At 32.5% G+C, this 22,344-nt stretch overlaps 2 protein-coding genes across 2 annotated transcripts; both read right to left on the bottom strand.

Annotated features, from left to right (window-relative positions):
- Positions 1–2,202: 2,202 nt before the first annotated feature.
- On the bottom strand, positions 2,203–8,557 carry LOC142629379 (putative aldo-keto reductase 1). Its single transcript, XM_075803357.1, has 7 exons — positions 8,412–8,557; positions 6,420–6,587; positions 6,024–6,227; positions 5,679–5,851; positions 5,281–5,377; positions 3,667–3,820; positions 2,203–2,605 (listed from the first exon to the last, which is right to left on the bottom strand). Exons 1-7 carry the CDS (start codon positions 8,469–8,471, stop codon positions 2,427–2,429), a joined length of 1,035 nt encoding a protein of 344 aa, XP_075659472.1. The 5' UTR covers positions 8,472–8,557; the 3' UTR covers positions 2,203–2,426.
- Positions 8,558–14,434: 5,877 nt separating this feature from the next.
- Positions 14,435–21,502, bottom strand: LOC142629380 (putative aldo-keto reductase 1). The gene is made up of 8 exons (XM_075803358.1): positions 21,243–21,502; positions 20,757–20,869; positions 18,606–18,773; positions 18,207–18,410; positions 17,883–18,055; positions 17,622–17,718; positions 16,021–16,174; positions 14,435–14,827 (listed from the first exon to the last, which is right to left on the bottom strand). The coding sequence occupies exons 2-8, from the start codon at positions 20,814–20,816 to the stop codon at positions 14,649–14,651; spliced, it is 1,035 nt and encodes a 344-aa protein (XP_075659473.1). The 5' UTR covers positions 20,817–20,869; positions 21,243–21,502; the 3' UTR covers positions 14,435–14,648.
- Positions 21,503–22,344: the final 842 nt, after the last annotated feature.

The raw sequence follows: 22,344 nt of genomic DNA on the forward strand, positions 1-22,344 counted from the left end.
TTGAGTTGAGAGCTTTTCAGAGAGAAAACCCTAGCCACAAACCCTTCAAAGTTAGAGATTGTCATACCCACAATCCTCTACACCATCCATTATGGTTTTCCTCTACTCTTATCTCTCCATATCCAAATCCTTGAAAGGTCGATAGCTCAAACACTTACCACACCCATACTGAGTGTCCAGTGAGGTTTTGGTGCTATTAGGAAACATTGGAAGAAGCCAAGTTTTGGCGGATGCAATCGGGTGCATTGCGGGATTCGAAAAGCTAGACAAGACACGGTTCTGAGAAGCCTTGTTGGAGTAGGAGCTTAGAGGGCTTAAGTGCACTGGGTAGATTAGGTTTGAAGGGTCTCTTGCTATTCATATATCCCAACTTATTGTCTAGTGGATTAATTTACCGCTTGGAGGGTGGTGGAAAGGTTTTTCGCCAAGTTCTTCGGTTTTCTCTTCGATAACACATCAGTGTGTTATCTTGTGTTTGCATTTCTCTTCCCTACTCTTTTAGCTTTCGTTATTACTATTGTGTTGTGATGAATATGACTTAGAGTAATTGTTTTGTTTGTTCACTCTCATTTACTCTATTCCGCACTTAGTTTAAGTTAGAGTAAAATCAATCAAGCTGTAATTAATTAATTTGGAGTCTAAACAGCTTTTATGTTTTTAACACAAATCCGAGCTTTCAGATGATGCACCCTCTAGGCTTGCCTCGTTATTCTATAAAGTGTCTACTTCATTGTATCATGTAAAGATCAAACATGGTTTACAAAATTCAGCATCCTTATAAGACATCTTGGTTACTTTATCAATAAATACGACGCAATGTTATTTAATAGACGCATTGACCACGGCACCACGCAATGTTACTTACTTTATGTTGATGATACGATCATTACTGGAGATAACTTGCAAAGTTCTCAATCAACTTTTAATTCTGTCGTTTGTGATGAGGTAACAAAAGCAGCAGATGGCTACTATCACTAATGTATGTGATAACATTTGACAAGGATGTTACATGTGTGTGTGTGAGAGAGAGAGGAACAAACTAAAATACAATCTAAATAAGAAAGTCAATATATATTTCAAACCCTATATTTAGAGGTGGTTTAATATTGTAACTTGAAATTTATGACTGTTACAAATTAAACCTTATAGTTTCATTAATTTCAAGTTGAACCTGAACTTCTAAAATCATATCATTACCATATAGTTTCATTAGTTTCAAATATTTACCCTAAACCTTTTAAAATCATATCAATTTAAACCCCCGTAAGAAGTATTGATTAAATTATTAAATTTACCATATCCCGAAAGCTTAAACTTTTAGGACAATCGGTAATTTAACATGGTATCAAAGTATGAGATCCTGAGTGAGATCCTTGTCTCCTCCACTCTACCTCCCATTTAAATTCCCACGTGTTGGGCCTCACCTATTAAAAGGTAGTTTCGGCTTACACGTGAGGGGGAGTGTAAGAAGTATTGATGAAATGATTAAATTTATCATATTTCAAAAGCTTAGGGGCTGTTTGGTTTAGAGGTGTTTTGAGTGATATGATCCAAAACTCATAACTGAGTTATCAAAACACATGGGACCCACACTAGTTTTTTTGTTTGGCTTAGTTTTCACTCATTGTTTCCACCACTCAATTCTCTAATTTTTGAATGATGAGTTATGAAAACTAAAAACACATTGTAGGCGTTTTCAGTTTCCAAAATTCAGTTTCCAATGCAATTTTGTAATTAAACTCACAACTCTCTCACTGTTCAACCGCAATGTTTGACTTTTGATTTTTTTTTTTTTTTTTTTTTTTTAAAGAAAGCCCAGCTGCGTGACTTTTCAGGTTTTTTTTTTTTTTTTTTTTTTTTTTTTAACAAAAAGTAAGGACAGCACTGAGTGATGAGTCCCAAACAAGGGGTTTGAAAAATTGAAGGTATTTTAAGTGATGAATGATGAGAATTGAGTGATGACAAATTTTAAACCAAACGAGCACTTAAGCTTTTAGGATAATCGGTAATTTAACAACCCCCTAATCATACCTAAAAATTCAGTGTTTAAAATGATATGATTTTAAAAGTTCAGGTTCAATTTGAAATTAGCAAAATTATAATGTTTAATTTGTAAAAATCTTTATAAAAAAAAAATTAAGTCGTCTTAAAGTTCAAGATTTCATTTGTAACCGCTCCTAAAGAATATGGTCTAGCAAGTAATTTACCCTAAAACAAAGTGAGGAACAAAATATCCAATAGAACATGACATCAAACAACCACATTGGTTATCATTCTCAAAAAGTTTACAAAATGGTGTTGCTAATTTTGTGGTGTGAATGACATTGCTAGTTTTTAACATAAATCTGGCCATTCATTTCACAAGATGGAATTATTCAAGCGAAATGGACAATATCCAATTATCCATGAAAGTGTAAAATAGGGAATTAGTTTTGTGGAGGAGTGTTAGCAAACTTCCATAGAAAATGATCCATGTTTTGATGGCTTCTACCACCAGCTACTTCTTCGATTGGTACAGCATCAGTTATCTCCTTCAGGTCATCTTCTGTAAGTTTCACGTTCAAAGAGCCAATATTGTCATCCAAGTTCTTGATCTTAGTTGTCCCTGTTAAAGTTCAAGGCAAATGAACATTGAGAAATAGCAGGTGAAAGTCTCAACTTGCCTCAACTTTTAAAATCTACAGTTCCAAAGGGCTCTGATACAAAAGCAACTGTTTATACTAAATAAATATGATTGAAAATGAGAACATTAGTGAACTTTCCTGCCGAAAGAGAAAACAAGATATATACACACAATCATCCTTAAACTATGTATGGAACTAGCAGTCCTCTCTTCCTCATTATCAAATTTCATGTTTCCTGCCTGTGGGAGGTACAAAAGGGTGCACTGGACACAATAAAATTCCACTCTGCTTCATCATTATCATTCATGTAACACTTCCAATGAAAAGCAAATAACTGAGCTAAACCTTGATCAATGTCATTAGATTTTTTCTTAATACAGTTCCCTATATATTTAGCATACCTACATATATTTTTTAGCAATTATAATATCCAAAACACATAATTGACTCATGATTTTATTATTCCTCAAAATCAAACTACCACTCCTGCAAAAGGTCAGTAACTAGCCAGCCGTATGGCCAATGATGCCTTCAAGACATTGTGATCACAAACCGTAACTCATAATAGAATCTGATTTAGTTATGACCACAGCCTAGGACTATGCTTATGAATATGTTGACAGGAAATTAAAATCTGAGTTTTTCTAAGGCTGTTATGACATCAGAGCGGGCAATATCTATGCAATTTCCAGCCACGAAGTCGGTTGATATCCATTTATATGCTAAACTTTGAAACTTGAGCCAGGAAATCCTTACATAGCTTGGATTGGGATAATTCTGATATATTTCCTTAACTTCTATATCAACTTTGTCCACTATAAGACGCAGGAAATCTAAATTTTACTTGTTTCAGCTTAAGTGGGGAAAAGAGCACACTTGGAGTCAAGTTAATTTCAATTTGAAGCACACAAAAGATAACAGTATTCATAACAAGAAATAGAATCTTCAGCACTTTTCTTTCTCTTTTTGAAAACTTAAATACATAGCACATTTTTGGCAAGTAATTAATCAGGACAAAAAACAAAAAATGAAAGCAAATTACCAGGTATGGGCGCAATGTCGTCTCCTTGTTTAAAAACCCATGCAAGTGCTAGCTGAGCAGGAGTGCATTGGTGCTTTCTAGCAAGTCTTTCTATTCGAGCATAAATGGTCTTGTTCTTCTCCAAATTTTCTCCATGGAACCGAGGGTGTGTGGCCTTATAGAAAATAAAAATTAAAAAAATAAAGAAGCTTGTTGTCAGTTTCATTTAAAGAATTTTTATTGTTGTTATTACTATTTTATTATGGAGAAAGCACAAATTCTTGAAATTCTTTCTATAAGATGGTTCTTATAGTACAACAACAAAGCCTTAATCCCAAGCTTTTGGGGTTGGCTAGATTTTGAACAAAGTAATATCACAGAAAGTGCGAAGAAAAGTTTATTTTAATTTAGTCTTATGAATTTTGAGTCAATTGTACTTTCATTGGACAATTGGATTTTATTTAGGTCTTATGAGTGAATAAGGTTATTAGTAGTTTATTTAAATTTCCTTTAGTCAAAAGTATTTTTGTTATTCAATACATGACTCTCCTAAGTTGTTGCTGCATCCATTTTGGTTTTGTCCTGTGTCAGTCAGCCATACGTATTCTTCTTCACCGCTATTCTATACAATCAAAAATCATACTTCGTCACCTCCTTAATCAATATGTCTTTTTTTAATACTACTAATGTTATTTTAAGTCTTCTGCTATTTTCTTTTGTGGATATATTTGAGATGATTTAGTTTATAAAAGAGATCGAAGGAACATAAAGATATGAGATCTAGGGAACAAAATGATGAATATATTGACAAAATACCCATTTGTTTCTTCAATACTTTTGTATAATTTCTCATCAATAAAATTGATTTACTTATAGAAAAATGAAGGGAAAATAACTAATTTGGTTCTTGAAGCTTACAAGAAGTTATATTTTCTCCCTAACATTAGGGAGGTCAGAGTTGAGTCAGTTTGGGTTTGGTATCAACCTACTACCTGACTAACTCCTTTTTGGGTTGGGAACTTTCCTGCATGTTGTTTACTAGATTATGGGTTGAAGTGGATAACACCCCAGTTTTGGGTGAGTGGTTTGGGTTGTTTGGTGGGGAAGGAGAAGAGCAGTGACTGGAGAGGGTCAGTGTGAGCGGTAATGAGTAGATGACATGACACAACCAAGTACTACCTAATGCCAACAGATGACGTGGCTCGACTTAGTGATGATTTGGAAATTGGAAACATATACCGACCTTTTTGTTCTTTTCACTTATCTGTGAATAGCTATTACTCTTCTACCTCATCTTCCTATCATTCTAGCTTGACTTCCAATTGGCAAATCATCATCTAAGTCATGTCAAGTTAGCTATTTAACGTGACATGTCATCTAGTGTATTTGTGAGGCAGATTGAAAAACGTTAAAAATGTCAGCAACTTGTTTGCAAATTTTCAAATATTAGAGACAAAATTGGAACTTCTTGTAAACTGGAAGAACTAAAATAGGTGTTTGCCCTTGTAGGAATTTTTCACTTGATAAACTTGAAGTATGCATTGCTCAAAAAGAAACCAATTATTGCCTGAAGAATTGTGCAGAAAATTTGAAAGTCCACAAATAAATGAGAAACATTATTGGTGAAATATGTACCAGGCGGCTATTTGCATCCAAATTTTCCACAACTCCTTTGCCAGCGAAAAAACCACGGCCAAGAGGACTGTATGGAACTATACCAATGCCAAGCTCCCTACATGAACAAAGGCATCAAGAGAGCATTCTCATGCTTTTGGATAAGATAATTACATATAATGAAATCAAAGCTGCCTACACAAAATGGAAACAAAACCCAATTAAATTTTCCTTATAGTGGCAGCCTTTCAAAGAGGATAATGGTCTTTGAAACCTAAGGGAAGACACAATGAGCAATGAACAAGCAGCTCTAAATTTAGCTCCACATCTAGAACAGATGAACATGTGTAATCTTCGTATATGTGGAAGCACTCATGAGGCCAAAATTAGAAAAAACATCATCTGTGAACAAAATAAACCTGCAAAGTGGAATTATCTCCTCCTCGATATCACGAGTCCAGAGAGACCACTCCATTTGTACAGCTGAGATGGGATGCACAGCATGTGCCCTCCTTATTGTGTCTGGGCTGGCTTCAGATAGACCAATATATTTGACTTTTCCCTCATCCACCAGTTTCTTAAGTTCACCAACCTACATTCCAATAAGATGTATTTAATCATATCTGCCACTTAGATCCCACCATCTACATTGAAATAATGAATTTGCAGAGAATTTAATAATTTCAAATTACAAAAAAGCAAGCGAGAATTTTTAAAATCACCCATTGCAGGCATCTAGTTGAAAGAGCAAGAGAATCACTTACAGTTTCTTCAATGGGTACTTTTGTGTCTACCCGATGCTGATAATACAGATCAATATATTGCACATCAAGACGCTGCAAGCTAGCCTCACAACTTGAGCGAACATACTCAGGGCTACCATTCACCTGCGTCTGAGGAAATCCTGATCTTTGGATGCCAAATTTGGTGGCTATTTGAATTTTCTCTCTTGGCAACTGTTTCAAGGCCTGAAAGATATAAACTTCTTTCAGTTAAATAGCACAGAATTTTAACGTGGTCCTCGATCAATTAACTAGCAGATAATATAGAAAATAGTAAAAAAAAATTCACATCTGTGACCATCTTCAGATTTACTACCAGATAGGAACAAAAACATTTGACTTCTTGAGCTAGTAAAAGTAAATATTAGTGTCTTTTACCTTTCCAATCAGAATTTCATTAGAATGGGGTCCATAAACATCAGATGTATCAAAGAAAGTGATTCCCTTATTGAATGCATACTTTACTATTGAGATTCCATCCTCCTCAGAGAGAGGAGAATTGTAGGCTCCAGTCAGGGACATACATCCAAACCCCAATTTTGAGACCTGGGGGGAAAAAGAAGAGTTTAGAATTACAAAGAAATGAGAAACAAAGAGTTAAGAATAAATGTGTAGAATTATAATAGAGCGTGTTGGAATATTCATGCGTGTGTATTGTAGCTAGTTAAGTAGTGAGTTTCCACATTGGGTAATAATGGCAAGAGTGAATGGTTCATATGACATAATTAGGCTCTAATTCATAGGCTTAAGCTTTTGGGTCAAATGTCATCCCTATATGTTATATTAAATCAACTAGAATCTCCCCAAGTTGTTATGTCCCCAACAGAGCGCAACAAAATATTTTAGTACAAAACTATTCCTTAAAACCTTAGAACCTATGCATCTTGAACATTGGGAAAGATTAACCAGAGGATTTCATGGTTATAGATTATTTATGCAGGTTCAACTTTATGTCGGGACTCTTGATGGAAGAAAGAAATGGGACTACTAAGGTTTAAAGTCTCCATACTTTCTATCAATTTTAATTTCTCCAAAGCCTCCCACATGACAACATATGAAGCACAAGATTGAAGGACTCTAAAACATACAAATCTTAAGTGCTGAAAATGGAAAAGATGAAGGAGCGAGAGTTTGTTAATTCCAGAAACTCTTCATGACCGTAGTCTCAATTATATAGTGTAGATCATTACCCAACAAATACATATTAAAATGACACTTAACTTCAGAATCTCCCTACCAAACCAAATTGGTGTATGCGTATCATATATATGTTCTCAGTATACTAGGCAAAAGAACAGACAGCATCTATAGTGTCGACACAAATCTCATGTCTTCACAAGCAAACAACAAATCCCTGTGGACTTAAAATTTATCTTAAAAGTTTAACAATCAGCTCAATCTGTTTAGTTCATCATGTTGACTTGGTTATGAGGTAATACAAATGGCTGCTTTAGTGTAGTGTCATAACAGAGTTCCAAGGGCATCATAACCTCAAAACACAATTCAATCATAACTAGTATCATCAAATTGCTCTAAACTCTTGCTTTGTCATTCGTGTTTAAACTTGCAGCCACAATAGTTATTATTTATTCAAAACCTTATATATTATCTCCTTTTAAATCATAAAACAATGTGGTTAAATGATTAAATTTACCATATCTTAATAGCTTAAGCTTTTGAGACTATCTATAATTTAGCATGAGATCTTGAGTTCGATCTTTGTCTCCTCCACTCTACCTCCCATTTAAAATCCCAACTCACTGAGGGGAAATGTTAAAATTATGTGGTTAAATAACTAAAAAACCAAAGCCATTAACTGCTTATGACTTGAATATAGAATTGTGTTTCTTAGGGATGACTTTCAATTCCTTCTGTGGTAGTAAGTTATCGTTGACGGGAGTCAAATGAATATAGAAAACATCATTTTTGCAGCAACATCTTAAGATAGGTACAGTTTAACACTTCTCTACAAACATATTCTCAATTTATAGCATGTGACTAAACTAAACAGCTTCATAGAAATCGTTTCAAATTTATGATGCACTGTTCCTTGTCTCTAACTAACACACTAGTTAACTTTGTCCCCACGATACTTTTAAGATACAGGGCACTATATGCCAGAGGATTATTTTCATAATCATAACACTTCAAAGCATATGATCACAGAAAGGTAACTTGGCAACACCCATCATCGGTTTTCAACTATTCATGATTTGAGTTTGAGACTCAAACTTAATAATGAATGAGTATTGAGTTACTGTGGATGGGTTTTCAAAGAAATGTGACTTGAACATATACAAATTGGAAGTTTCTTGATAAAGATTAAAAAAAAACTGTAATGGGTATTCAAGGTTTGGCTTTGAGATTTACCCCAAGGCCTTGATTGCCCAGTTTCAGCCTTGGAATTTGGACTTTGTTCCCTTCCGCCATCTTCCCAATTTTGTGTTTTTCTTTTCATTGTCTGTACTCTGTATGTAAAAGTTGCTGAGATAGTGTTAGATATAGTAAAACACTAATTTTGACCCCCAAAAAAATAAAATAGCAAAAACCAAAGAAAGCAAAACACTAATGATAGTTACATACCGGTCTAAGGTACATATAATGCCACCTCAACTAATACAGGATTTCAGATAAAATCTGTGTCAAATATATTTTGATAACCAATTTTAAGTAGTAGACTGTTGATTTAATCCGGGTTCACCCACCCACACACACACACACACACCCACATATATATATATATATATATATATATATATATATATTATCTAATAATAACAATTTATCACATAAAACTTGTGAAAGTATTTTGAATTTAACATTTTTCACTTGACATAATTTCACCATTTTACAATTATAATTATAATTGTAACACAATTTTAAAAGAGTAAGCACAATTTCAAAAAAAAAAAAAAAAAAAGTTTCAAAACGTAGTCACTTATAGCTACTTTAAAGAATTCTAAAGGTTCTAACCAAATGGATCGGATGTGCCTAAAGAGTTGAGTTTTGCACTTTTTTTTTTTTTTTTAACCGTGGGGTTCAATTGAGAATAAGAAAGGGGCAAAATTTCAGGTGCATTAACGTTCGTTAATAGCTACTGATTTATTTATTTATTGATAATTTTGAGTGTGCATTTATTAATTAATTACTTTGAAAAAAAAATTATAACACTATCGTGATAAATATAAAAAATGGTTAAAAAATCAATTTTTTTTATCTTTTTCCGTAAAATACATCTGAAAATATTTTCTCTTTAAATTATCAAGACATTAGTTAAATATCAAGACATTAGTTAAATTTTCTCTTTAAAATTAATCATTAATTATTTGACATTGCCCCAACACACACTTGTGAGCCTTGCCATATAAAAAAAAGCCATCAAATTTTGTCCAGTTAGTTATTCTAACTAGCATGTAACCCATGCAAACGCATGAAAACATTTAAAATGAAACACAATTTTTATTATAAAAATATAAATAGTTAGTCAAATTATTAAAAAAATGGCATGTAACACATGCATATATATGAATACATTTAAAATTAACAACAATTTTTATCATAAAAAAATAAATAATTAGTCAAATTATTTATTAAAAAAAAGTAAATGTTATTAGTCACATATTAAAATTCTTACCTAAATTTAATACTACTTATGATAATTTTTTTTTCTAATTTTTAATAAGATAAAACGTGTGGTAATTTTTATTGAGTATATGTGATCTTTTTTTTCTAAATAGTTCATTAATATTAGATTTTTAGTATTTTGCATTCGTTAACTCACTTGGCACATTTTTTTTTCTAATTTTTAATAAGATAAAACGTGTGGTGATTTTTTATTGAGTATATGTGATTTTTTTTTTCTTCTAAATAGTTCATTAATATTAGATTTTTAGTATTTTGCATTCGTTAACTCACTTGGCACAAAGATTAATAAATTTAAATGGACACATGGCACAAACTTAAGTAGATAATTATAGTGTGGTCCCCACATAAATTTAGATACATGACGCAAAATTGGATTCTAATTGAAGTTTCTCTGAGTTATATATATATATATATTCCATCCAACCATTCTCCCTATTATCCATGAAAAATTGATCCATGTAACCAAACAAACATTGGTTTCAACTTCTAGCCTCCTTCTCCCTCTCTCCCAATTGTTGGCTAGCTAGAGTTGAGACTACTGGCTAGAGGTCCAACTGGAATTGAAGTGGGTTCTATGGCTGTAAAATCCATCATGGAAGCGTTTTCATTAGATTAATGGTGTGGGTTTATTTGGTTTTGGAAAGAACATTTAGCCATTTAGGTTTCATGTTGTCTGGTTTATGACAAGAGTTTATTAATGAGTATGGTGCTTGGGTTTTCAAAGTGATTTTAGATGTCCAAATATCCTTAGGATAAGAAAATCATGGATGTTGATGTACTCAAAATCTCTTTGGAAGGTATGGATGTTGAATATCCAAACCATTTTATGATAAGTAAATTGAGTTAAACCTATGAAAATCGTGTACATAGATATTTGGTTAATTCAAATATTCGTTAGAAGTTTTGGATGTCAGATATTTAAACATTTTTAAGATTGTGTATCACTCAACCAAATCGTGGATGTTGATGTACACAGTTTTGGACAATCTTTGGAAGATTTGGATTTCAAATGTCCAAACCACCTTATGATACTCCAGTTATGTGTGACCTATATAATTTGTGGGTGTTGATATTCACAAATGTAGATGTTCGATGGAAGGTCTGGATGTCAAATTTCCAAATGTTCTTAGGATTGTGTATCACCTAACCAAATGATGGATGTTGATGTACATACAATTTTGGACATTCTCTAGAAGATCTGGATGTCAAATGTCCAAACCACTTTAAGTTACTCAAGTTGTGTATAACCTATGGAAAATTGTGAATGCTAATATTCACAAATGTGGATATTCTTAGGAAGGTTTGGATATCAAATGCCCAAGCCTCCTCAAGATTGTGTATCACCTAACCAAATGGTGAATATTGATGTACATAATTTTTGGACATTTTCTAGAAGGTTTGGATGTCAAATGTCCAAATCACCTTATGATACTTAAGTTGTATATATATTATGGAAACTAGTATGTAACCCATGCTTATGCACGAAAATAATGAATTGTAGTTGTGTTCTTGATATTAGCTTGAGTTATTAAACATATAGAACATAGTTTAACCAAGACATTTGGAGGTACCAAAATATATTTTCCTTACAACTTTCATGATATTGGTTACACCAATTTTCTCGTTACATTTCTATTACGTATATGATTTTGAAAATCACTATTGGATATTGCAATATCAATCCATAATTATTGTCTGCAAAATTTATTAAATACAACACAAAATAAAACAATAAACTGGTCAAATAGTATCTCCTAAATTGAAATGATATGTGTGTATGGAATTGTTCAGCACAATTACAATTTGTTACATTCAATAACTTCATATAAAAAATATCTAAATAAAAAAGTATAAAAAGCATACTCATTAGTTCAGTAAAAAAAAAAAGCAAAAATCTAAACAATTTAATTTGTATGGAACACTAACAAAACCAAAATTTAATTTTGATTCTAATTGAATTTTCTATAAACTTTAATATATATATATATATATATTGTAGAGTCAATGGGCCCAGGAATGTGTGTTGGGCTAGAGGCCCAATCCAAGGACACTGAATGGTCCGAGAATGTGGGAATATCAACCCAGGAAGTAGTGTTGATAGATAAAGAGACGAGATCTGATCAAGGTTGTCCAGAAAGGTGGTCCAAGGAAGAGTATGTCCCCGGCTAGTTAAAGCTGAGATAGAAAAGGTTGCCCGACGTCCAAAAGTGATATTCTAGGAGATCCTATAAGTAAGGGTAGGCATGGTGGATGTACAAGATAAGATTAAGTGCTATGAACTATCTAAGATTAAGCTGGTACTACTACATTGAATGCTCTGCAGCTACCTCTTTGGCCACATCAATGGGGAAGTGATGTCTGAGCATCAAGGTTCAGCCTTACAGCTGCCTCCAAAGACTTCAGGGATGGGCTGATAGGACAAGTATCTAAATCAGTAATCTGATCCATATGTGGAGGATGGAGAGAAGAAGGAGGATAATATAAAAGGAGAAGGGGACATTCAGGAGAGGGGGATCGGAAGAAAAATATAGAGAAAAAACTGTATACATCAATATCAATAATTGTAATCTGTCTTTGGGAAAGAGAAATATAAGATCCATCCTCCGTAGTTTGGGTCCGAGGACAATTATCCCATTTGCATGATGTTGTAATCTAACTCATCATCTTTGTTATTTAAATCACTAAAACCTAGATTTCAAGTCCACTCTCTATAAATTCATTGTATTGAGTTTTTTGGGCCTAACCAAATCTCCATTTTTGGGTTTAGGAACAAATTGTGTCCATACATACATACATACATACATACATACATACATACATACATACATACATACATACATATATATATATATATATATATATATATATATATTACATAGTCATGGTGTATTACATAAATGACTTATAAATTTGAATTGTTTTTAATTATATGATTAGGTTTTTTATGATTTATTTATATTAGACTCTTCGTTTTCTACACTAAATTAACTCATTTAGCACAAAAATTAAAAAATTTAGATTAGATGGAATATGTGGCACAAAATTAAATTCTAATTAAAATCCAGTTTTTACATTGAATTAACTCAATTGACACAAAAATTTAAAACTTAGATTAGATGAGACACATGACACAAAATTAGACTCTAATTGAATTCTAATTTGAAATCTAATTGAATTTTCTCTCAATTTTACCTATTATTATATATATAGATCATGGACATCGATATTCACAAATATGGATATTCTTTAGAAGGTTTGGATGTCAAATGTCCAAATTTCCTTTAGATTTTGTATCACCTAACAAATTAGTGGATGTTGATGTGCACAATTATAGATATTCTCATGAAGGTTTGGATTCAAATGTCAAAACCACGTTATGATACTTACGCTCCGTTTGTTTCAATGGAAAACCTTGTGTAAAGATAGTTTTCCTTGTTTTCCAGTATTTGGTAGCATAAAAAAGATGAGTCAAAGGAAAACTATCTTTGGTCAACATAAAATGTATGACTTATTTTTGGAGATTGTTTTCCATTAAATTTTTTTGGAAAATAACTCTATCTCAAAGCAAGCTAGATAAGAGAAGTTATGAGGTTGTTTTTCAACTCATTTAAGGTTGCTACCAAACATTAGAAAATGAGATAGTTTTTATAAAAAATGTTTTTTAGGAAATAACTCATTTTCTAGAAAACATCATTACTGAAACAAACAGAGCGTTAAGTTGTGTATATCCTATGGAAATAGTGGAAATTGATATTCACGGTTCGGTCCACTTAAGTCTATTTTGTCCATTTTAGTCAAGTTTGAACTAATTCTCTCTATTTGGTCTTCAATCCACTCAGTCCAATTCAATGATGCTTTGGAAAGAGAGGTTTGTGTAAAAAGAGAAGTTACTTCAGTGACAATTATATCATATTCTTAGCGTAATGTAGGTAGGTTCTGGATAAAATTAAAATTTTCTTATATTTTAGTCTTGTATTTTTTTTTTTAAATATAAGTAATGAATTTACTTATATTTGTGTCTTTTTAGGTCATTCAAGACATGCAGAGGATAAACCGTTTGTAAGAACTATTAGAAACAAATTCTAACCACACATTATATTATTTACAAAATATTTTGGCTTTCATAATAATTGAATGTAAAATGCATTATGCTTCCTTTAAAAAAAAATTAAAAGCACTTTCAAATAACAAATGTTGATAGTTTAATTTAGAAAATCTTACATATTGTATCAAGTATCAACTATACTTTGTTAGAAAATAATCACATCATTAAAAAGGGTTTAAGACAAATGCTTATATGTTTCATCTACTATTTTCATTTTTCATTTAACATAAAAACAAAAACAAATTATCAAAATTTTCCGCATATTGCGCAAGTGCCGACTAGTAAATGTATAAAAGGAGAGGAATAAACTCCCAAAATATCTATATAAGAAAAAAAAAAAAAGGCAAATTAAATTTTAAAACCTATACTTTAAGGGAAGTTTAAAATTTCATCCTAAAATTTAAGACAGTTACAATTTAAACCTTTTACTTTCATTAGTTTCAAATTTAACCCTGCACTTTTAATACCGTATTAATTTAAACCCCCTACTCAAACCTAAAGAGTTCAAGGTTTAAATTGATATAATTTTAAAACTTTTGGACTCAATTTGAAACTAGCAAAATTAAAATGTTTAATTTGTAAGTCCTAAACTTCAAAATTTATTTGTAACCACTCCTAAAGAATATGGTCTAACATGTAAGCGTGACATAAAGCAACCACGTTGGTATTATTCTCAAAAAGTTTACATAATAGTGTTCTTTTTTCTTTTTCCTTTTTGAGAAAGACATAATAGTGTTCCTAATCTGCTGAGTGAATACATAGCTAGTTATTAACATAAATCTAGCCATTCGCTTCACAAAAACATAGCATTATCCAAGTGAAATGGACAATCTCCATAAAAGGGTAAATGGAGATAATTAATTTTTAGGAGGAGTGTTAGCGAACTTCCATTGAAAATGATCCATGTTTTGATAGCTTCTTCCACCTGCCACGTCTTTGATTGGTACAGCATCCGATATCTCCTTCAGGTCTTCTTCCGTAAGTTTCACGTTCAAGGAGCCGATATTGTTTTCCAGGTTCTTGATCTTACTTGTCCCTGTAAAAGTTCAAGCCAAATGAACATGGGAAATAGCAGGTGAAACTTGAAAGTCTCAACTTGCCTCCTTTTTAAAATGTAGGAGGCATAAGAGATTTGGCAAATTGGATAATAAAATTTCACAAACAATTCAAAAGGGATCTGAGTCAAAAAGCAACGGTTAGTGTTTATACTAAATAAATATAATTGAAAATGAGCATATTAGTGAACTTTCTTGCTGAAAAAGAAAAGAAGACATATACACTCGAAATTATATACATTAACATTTACAATCGTCCTTAAAATATCCATGGAACTATCAATCCTCTCTTCTTGATTATAAATTTTTGCTGCAAAATAAATAGAATAAAACTCAAAATTTTCTGCCTGTGGGAGGTACCAAAGGGTTTACTGAACATAAAATTCCACTCTACTTCATCATCTTCATTCATGTAACACTTCCAATGAAAAGTAAATCAAATGCCAATAGGTTTTTCTGACCAGCTCAACTAAACCTTGATCAATGCTGTCAGATTTTTCTAAACACAGCTCCCAATATATTTAGCGGATCTGCTAATATATTTTAGAAATTACACATGGTTGACTCATGATATTAATTTTTATTCCTCAAACCATACTACCACTCATTCAAAAAGCTAAAAACTAGCCTGTATGGCCAATGATGCCTTCAAGACATTGTGATCATAAACATGAACCCATAATAAAATCTTTTTTTAGTTATGACCACAACCTAACACTATGTTTATAAATATTCTAACTGTAAATTATAATCTCTGATTTTTTTTTCTGAGGCTGTTATGGCACTATAGCAGGCAATATTTACGTAATCTCCAGCCATGAAGTGGGTTGTTATCCATTTATATAGTTTAAAACTTGAGGTAGGAAAACCTTATGGAACTTCAATAGTGATACTTGTGATATTTTTCCTTGACTTGTATGTCAACTTTGTCTTCTATAAGATGCAGGTGATCTTAATTCTACTTGTTGCAGCTTAAAAGGGGAAGTGCATTACAGACTTGGAGTCAAGCTAACTCAATTTGAAGCACACAAAAGATAATGGTATAAATAACAATGAATAAAATCTTCAGCCACTTTTCCTCGTCTGTTTTTGAAAACTTAAATACAGAGCACATTTTTTTCATTAATGTAATTAATCATGACAAAAAAAAAAAAAAAAAATGAAAGCCAATTACCAGGTATGGGTGCAACGTCTTGTCCCTGTTTGAAAACCCATGCAAGTGCTAGCTGAGCAGGAGAGCATTGGTGCTTTCTAGCAAGGTTTTCTATGCGACTATAAATGGTCTTGTTCTTGTCCAAATTTTCTCCTTGGAAACGAGGGTGCAACGCCTAACAAGAAAAAAAAAAAAAAAAGAAAGAAGAAGAGCTGGATGTCAGTTTCATTTAAACATTTTTTTTTATTGTTACTATTACTACTGTTAAGGGGAAATGCCAAATTCTTGATATCCTTTATATAAGATGGTTATGAAGTTTAACAACAAAGTCTCAATCCCAAAACTTTGGAGTCGGCTATAAATTCTCAACCAAAAAATAATGCGGGGAGTGTGAAGAAAATTTTATATTCTTATTTAATTTATTGGTCAATTGGATTTTATTTTAAGTCTTATTAGTAAGTTTCATTATTAGTACTTTACTCATAGGATAGCTATCCTTTTATTTTTTTGGTTCTTCAATTGTTTTGCTGCATCCATTCTGCATTCGTCCTATGTTAAAGAACTTGGTCAACCGTGTGTATTCTTAGCCATATATATTCTTCTATGCCATTCTATCCTTACAAAATCATACCCTATCACCTACATAGTTAATATCTTTTCTTACTACTTTTATTTATGTTTTTTAAGGTCTTCTTCTATTTCTTTTTGTTCTCTTGGCTTGAATTAAATCATTCCTTCTCATTGGTGTATTAATCACTTTCTTTTGTAAATGACCAAACTGTCTTAAGCAACTCTTTCTTATCTTTGCATCAATAGGAGCCACCAATCTTTAAAGAAATATCTTCATTTTGTACACTTTTTTTTTCCCAACTTATCTATAACATTCTTATTTTTGTTAAATTTATTTTATTATCATGTTGATTCTTAATAGCTCAAAACTCAATACGATAGATCATAGCTAGTCTTAAGCTGAAAAACATAATATTTCCAAAAAAAGAGCAATTATGATAACTTTAAAATAAAATAAATGCTGCATTTACGTGAAAATTCTTCACTGGAGATTGCTATAAGAAAAAAATATACATATTAGATGTTACAATGTATAATTCTTTTAAAGCCAACTGAATAAACAGTGGCTAAGGTCCCACTCTTTAAGAAATATAGCGTAGAATATAGTTCCATAATGTGTAATGTGGCAAGTATGGAAGGAGAGGAAAAGGAGGACGTTTGAGGCACAGGAGTTATCTACAGACATGATAAAGTTAAAAGTCTTGATAAATTCTACTCTATATGATTTCATAGATTCATTGTACTTTTGACTTTTCAAGGGGAATTGTTAGATGTACTGGCAAAATACCCCAGGTTTCTTCTGTACTTGTATAGCTTTTCATCAATAAAATTGATTTACTTATAGAAAAAATGAAGGGAATATAACTATTTTGGCTCCTGAAGTTTACTAGAAGTTCTAATTTGCTCCCAAACATTAGGGGTGTCGTTAAGTTACCCGCCACCCAACTGCCTCCTTTTTTATTCAATAAACTTGAAGTATGCATTGATCAAAGATTGCAGGCAATTTGACAGTCAATGCATAAATGAGAAAAAAACATTGGTGAAATATGTACCAAGGAGCTATTTGCATCCAAATTTTCCACAACTCCTTTGCCAGCAAAAAAACCACGGCCAAGAGGACTGTATGGAACTATTCCAATGCCAAGTTCCCTACATGAACAAAAGCATTTGTACAGCTGGGCAATGAACAAGAAGCTCTAAATTTTAAATTTTCAAATCAAGAAAGGAAGAACATGTCAGTGGTGTAAACATGGAAGCACTCATGAGACCAAAATTAATAAAAATATCATTTGTGAAGTGTGAACTGAATAAACCTGCACAGTGGAATTATCTCGTCCTCAATATCACGAGTCCAGATAGACCACTCCATTTGTACAGCTGTGATGGGATGCACAGCATGTGCCCTCCTTATTGTATCAGGGCTGGCTTCAGATAGACCAATATACTTGACTTTTCCCTCATTTACCAGTTTCTTAAGTTCACCAACCTACATTCCAAAAATATGTATCAAATCAAATTTACCACCTGGATCTCACCATCTACAATGAAATAATGAATGCAGAGAATTTGATAATTTCAAATTATGAACAAGCAAGAATTTTGTAGGCATCTAGTGGAAGAGCAAGAGAATCACTTACAGTGTCTTCTATGGGTACTTTTGTGTCTACCCGATGCTGATAATACAGATCAATGTATTGCACATCAAGACGCTTCAAGCTAGCCTCACAGCATGAGCGAACATACTCAGGGCTACCATTCACTTGCATGTGAGGAAATCCTACTTTTTCAATGCCAAATTTGGTGGCTATCTGAATTTTCTCTCTTGGCAACTGCTTCAAGGCCTGAAAGATATAAACTTCTTTCAGGTAATAGCACAGAGTTTTAACATGGTCCTCATTATTAATCAATTCACTAACAACAAAACATATAGAAGATAGTATCACAAAGAAATTTCCACATCTTCAATCATCTTAAGACTTACTACCAGATAGGAACAAAAACATTTAGTGCCAAGAGTAAAAATTAGTGCCATTTACCTTTCCAAGCAGAATTTCATTAGAATGGGGTCCATAAGCGTCAGATGTATCAAAGAAAGTGATACCATTACTGAAAGCGTACTTTATTATCGAGATCCCGTCCTCCTCAGGGATGGGAGAATTGTAGGCTCCAGTCAGGGACATACATCCAAACCCCAACTTTGAGACCTGAAAAAAAAAAAGGTGAGAGAGAGTTTAGAATTTCAAAGAAATGAGAAACAAAAAGTTGACAAAACATGCAATAGAAAGAAAATAGAGCGCAGCAAACTACTTTAGTAGGAAAAAAATTTCCTTAAAGCCTTAGAACCTATGCATCTTGAACATTGGGAAAGACTAATTGCAAGATTTCAAGGTTATAGATTATTTATGCAGGTCCAGCCTTATGTTGAGACTCTTGATGTAAGAAAGAAACAGAACTATTAAGGTCTAAAGTTTCTACTTTCTATCCCTTCTATCAATTTTAATCTCTGAAGCCTCCCACATGACAACATATGAAACACACAAGATTGATGGACTTTAATACATACAAATATTACATGCTGAAAATCAAAAAGATGAAAGACCAGGAGTTTGTTCGTTCCAGCATCTCACCACGACAGTAGTCAATTATATAGCATAGACGATTACCAAAAATAGGTTCTTAGTATACTAGGCAAGAGAATAGTAACTATTTAAGAGATGGCATTTGTCACAAATCTCGTCTTCACAAGAAAAAAAAATATATCTTTTTGGAGTCAGACTTTCTAGTAAAAGTTTCCCAATCACCTCAATCTGTTAAATTTATCATGTTGACTTGGTTATGAGGCAATTAGATGGCTGCTGTGGTGCCATGACAGAGTTTCAAGGGCATCATAATCTCAAAAAACAATTCAATTATAAGTATAATCAAATTGCTCTAAACTCTTGTTTTGTCATTCCCACTTAAACTTTCTGGCACAAATAGTTTCTCACTAGGCCAAAGCTTAAAGATTAGCTCTTATTAAATCATTCCTCTTCTCTGAGGTTGATCCAAGCTCATGCTTTGAATATAGAATTGTGTTTCTTAGGGATGACGCAATTCTTGCTGTTGTAGGAAGTTCTTATTGAACAGTAATACTATTGACACAACTTTTTTTTTCCACAACAAATTTTACAATTGCTGAGTTGGTCAGCTGTGAGTGGTGGACACGGCTATCATTCATAGACCCACAAATTTTCCTCCATCAATTAGAGTCGACCAACTCAACAATTGTAAAATTTGTTGTAAATAAAAGTGTATCTTATCATTTTCACTTATTGAAGGGTGCCAAATGTCTTTAGAAGACATCATTATTGCAGCAAGCAAGCCACATCTCAAGACAGCTACAATGGAACACTTCTCTACAAACCTCTCGAGAAAAAAAAAAAAAAATAGTTTTGGGGGTGGGGGGGGGGGGGGGGTGGTGGTGGGAGGGTAAGACTGTGTACCAATCACCTCTCTTAGACTTTGAAGAAGTGGGAACTTTAGACATTGGCCATGACCTTTTTGGTCTGAGTCTCTAACTAGCATTCAGTTAACTTGGTCCCCAGGACCCCATCATATTTTTACAAAAATAAACTGTACATATACCGTACAATCTGCAAGAGTATTATTTTCATAATAATACTACTAACACCTAGAAGCTTCTGATCACATAAAGGTAACTTGGAAACTCCCAAAATCAGTTTTAATTTTCTTCTAATCTTCCTTCCTTCAAATATGTATGATTTCGGACACAAACTAGTAGTTAATGAGTATTGAGGAGATTCATGTCTCCTCAAAAGATACGGCTTAGGATTCAAAACCATCATCAGGACATATAGACATGCAAATTGGTGCATTTCATGGAAATTAAATGAGCTATCTTGTAAGTTTACATTACATATTTGCTTCATCATTCAAGAGCATTTCTATTACAGAAAATAAAAGATTATCATTGAGGGTACTGGATAAGCTTCCATCAAATATTCCGAGAAGCTATTATGTAGATGGGTTAATGTAACCTTAAAATCTCGAAATAGACCATATTATGCAGATGGGTTTTCAAAGAAATGTGAGTTGAACATATACAAAGTGGAAGTTTCTTGAAGTAAAAAATAATAATAATAATAATAATAATAATAATAAAATTGAAATGGGATTGGGTTTTTTACCTCAAAGCCTTGTTTTCCCAGTTTCACCTTTGGAATTTGGACTTCGTTCCCTTCTGCCATCTTCCAAATTCTGTGTTTTTCTTTTGAAGATTTTCCAATGTCTTAGGATTTCCCTGTTCATTTATCAACAACATCAGATATATGAGGGCGTTTGGATGCAGCTTATTGCTGCGTCCGCGTTTTGCCCCTTTTCTTTTTTTTTTTTTTTTTTTTTTTTTAACTCGCTGCTGTGTGGGACAAGCGTGCAGTGCGCTCACTGTATGTGCACTTATTTTTTTAGTAATTTTTTATTAAAAATGGGTCTCGTATTACTATTTACATATTTAAAAATTATTTTACTACAATGTTTTCAGTTTTTAATTTTCAGCAATAAATTTTATCTCAACGGACCTATAGAGCAGTGGAGGTAATAATATCATTGCCAAAAAAGAAAAAGAAAAAAAGTAAAGACCAGTTTAGTTTTAAAATTTTAGTAAAGACATGTACCTAGGATTTGGAGTTGAAGTGAGAATAAGTGATAACTACTGTCAGTGGCAGCCACTACACATATTTATAGTATCGAATCAAAATACTACCAAATATGAGCCGACGTTATTCGAATTTTCAACCTTTGTTTCATCATTGATTATGTCATTGATTAGTGTTCCTATTTCTTTCGGATAATGTGAATAATTAATGTGTGATAAGAATGGTACCCTCTGACATGAACTTTCAGTTCCCAGAATAATTTCCCACTCATCTCTTCCGTCATTGATTATGTCACTTTCTATTTTCCTAAAAAGGTTATGCTTAACCGGACTTAGAGAAAGGTCCGGCTTGGGTCCAGTGGCGACTGGACCCGTTAGGATATAGTCGGCATCGCAACGTGTGAATTGTTTAAGCATTAGAGAAATAGTTAGAGACATGGAAAGTTTTAATTCTACTTTTATGAGAAGTTAACAATTTATTTTAGGAAAGTTCATGAGAAATGGAAAAAGTTATCAAAATATTATTTTTTTTTTCTTTTCACATAAAACTTTTTTTTAAATAGATTATTAATCATTGTCTTAAGAGCATTCGTTAACATTTTCCTTACTAAAATATAGTTTTAGGAACAAAAATTATTTTACAATTTTTTTGTCACATTTTTGGCGTGGTAAACTGTGGGTGGGTTAGGACTCACAATTTTTTCTTCAACAATTATACTCTGTCATCTCATAATTATAGCAAAAAGTTATGAAAAATTATGTGTTGATGGACTTTTTCAAATCAAAATGGAGGTCTTTTTTTGGGTGTACAGGCATTTGAGTTTGGAAATTGAATAAATTTGAAAAGTTATCAATTTATAAATTAAAAAAAAGAGTAAGAAATTAGTAATATTATTATTTAAATTTGAATGATTAACCATCACTTTCATATGGACCACTATTTTTTTTTTTTTTTTAATCAGTCATACGCTGACAAAAAATTTGTGGTCTTACACTTTTTCAAATAAAATTGGACGTCTTTTGTTTTTTTCGCTTTTCTTTGGGGGTATGGGCCTCTGGGATTGGAAATTGTATAAATTTGGAAGGTCATCAATTTAAAAAAAAGAAAAAGAAAAAGTAGG

The sequence above is a fragment of the Castanea sativa genome, chromosome 3 (genome assembly GCF_040712315.1).
Source record: "Castanea sativa cultivar Marrone di Chiusa Pesio chromosome 3, ASM4071231v1".
NCBI lineage: Eukaryota > Viridiplantae > Streptophyta > Magnoliopsida > Fagales > Fagaceae > Castanea > Castanea sativa.

Coding starts and splice junctions, on each gene's coding strand:
- LOC142629379 (XM_075803357.1), bottom strand. CDS start 8,471: ATGGCGGAAGGGAACAAAGTCCAAATTCCAAGGCTGAAACTGGGCAAT. Junction 5,378..5,678: donor GAGATAATTCCACTTTGCAG/GTTTATTTTGTT, acceptor TTGTTCATGTAG/GGAGCTTGGCATTGGTATAG. Junction 2,606..3,666: donor CGACATTGCGCCCATACCTG/GTAATTTGCTTT, acceptor GAACTTTAACAG/GGACAACTAAGATCAAGAAC.
- LOC142629380 (XM_075803358.1), bottom strand. CDS start 20,816: ATGGCAGAAGGGAACGAAGTCCAAATTCCAAAGGTGAAACTGGGAAAA. Junction 18,774..20,756: donor TGGGAAAACAAGGCTTTGAG/GTAAAAAACCCA, acceptor TTTTTTTTTCAG/GTCTCAAAGTTGGGGTTTGG. Junction 17,719..17,882: donor GAGATAATTCCACTGTGCAG/GTTTATTCAGTT, acceptor TTGTTCATGTAG/GGAACTTGGCATTGGAATAG.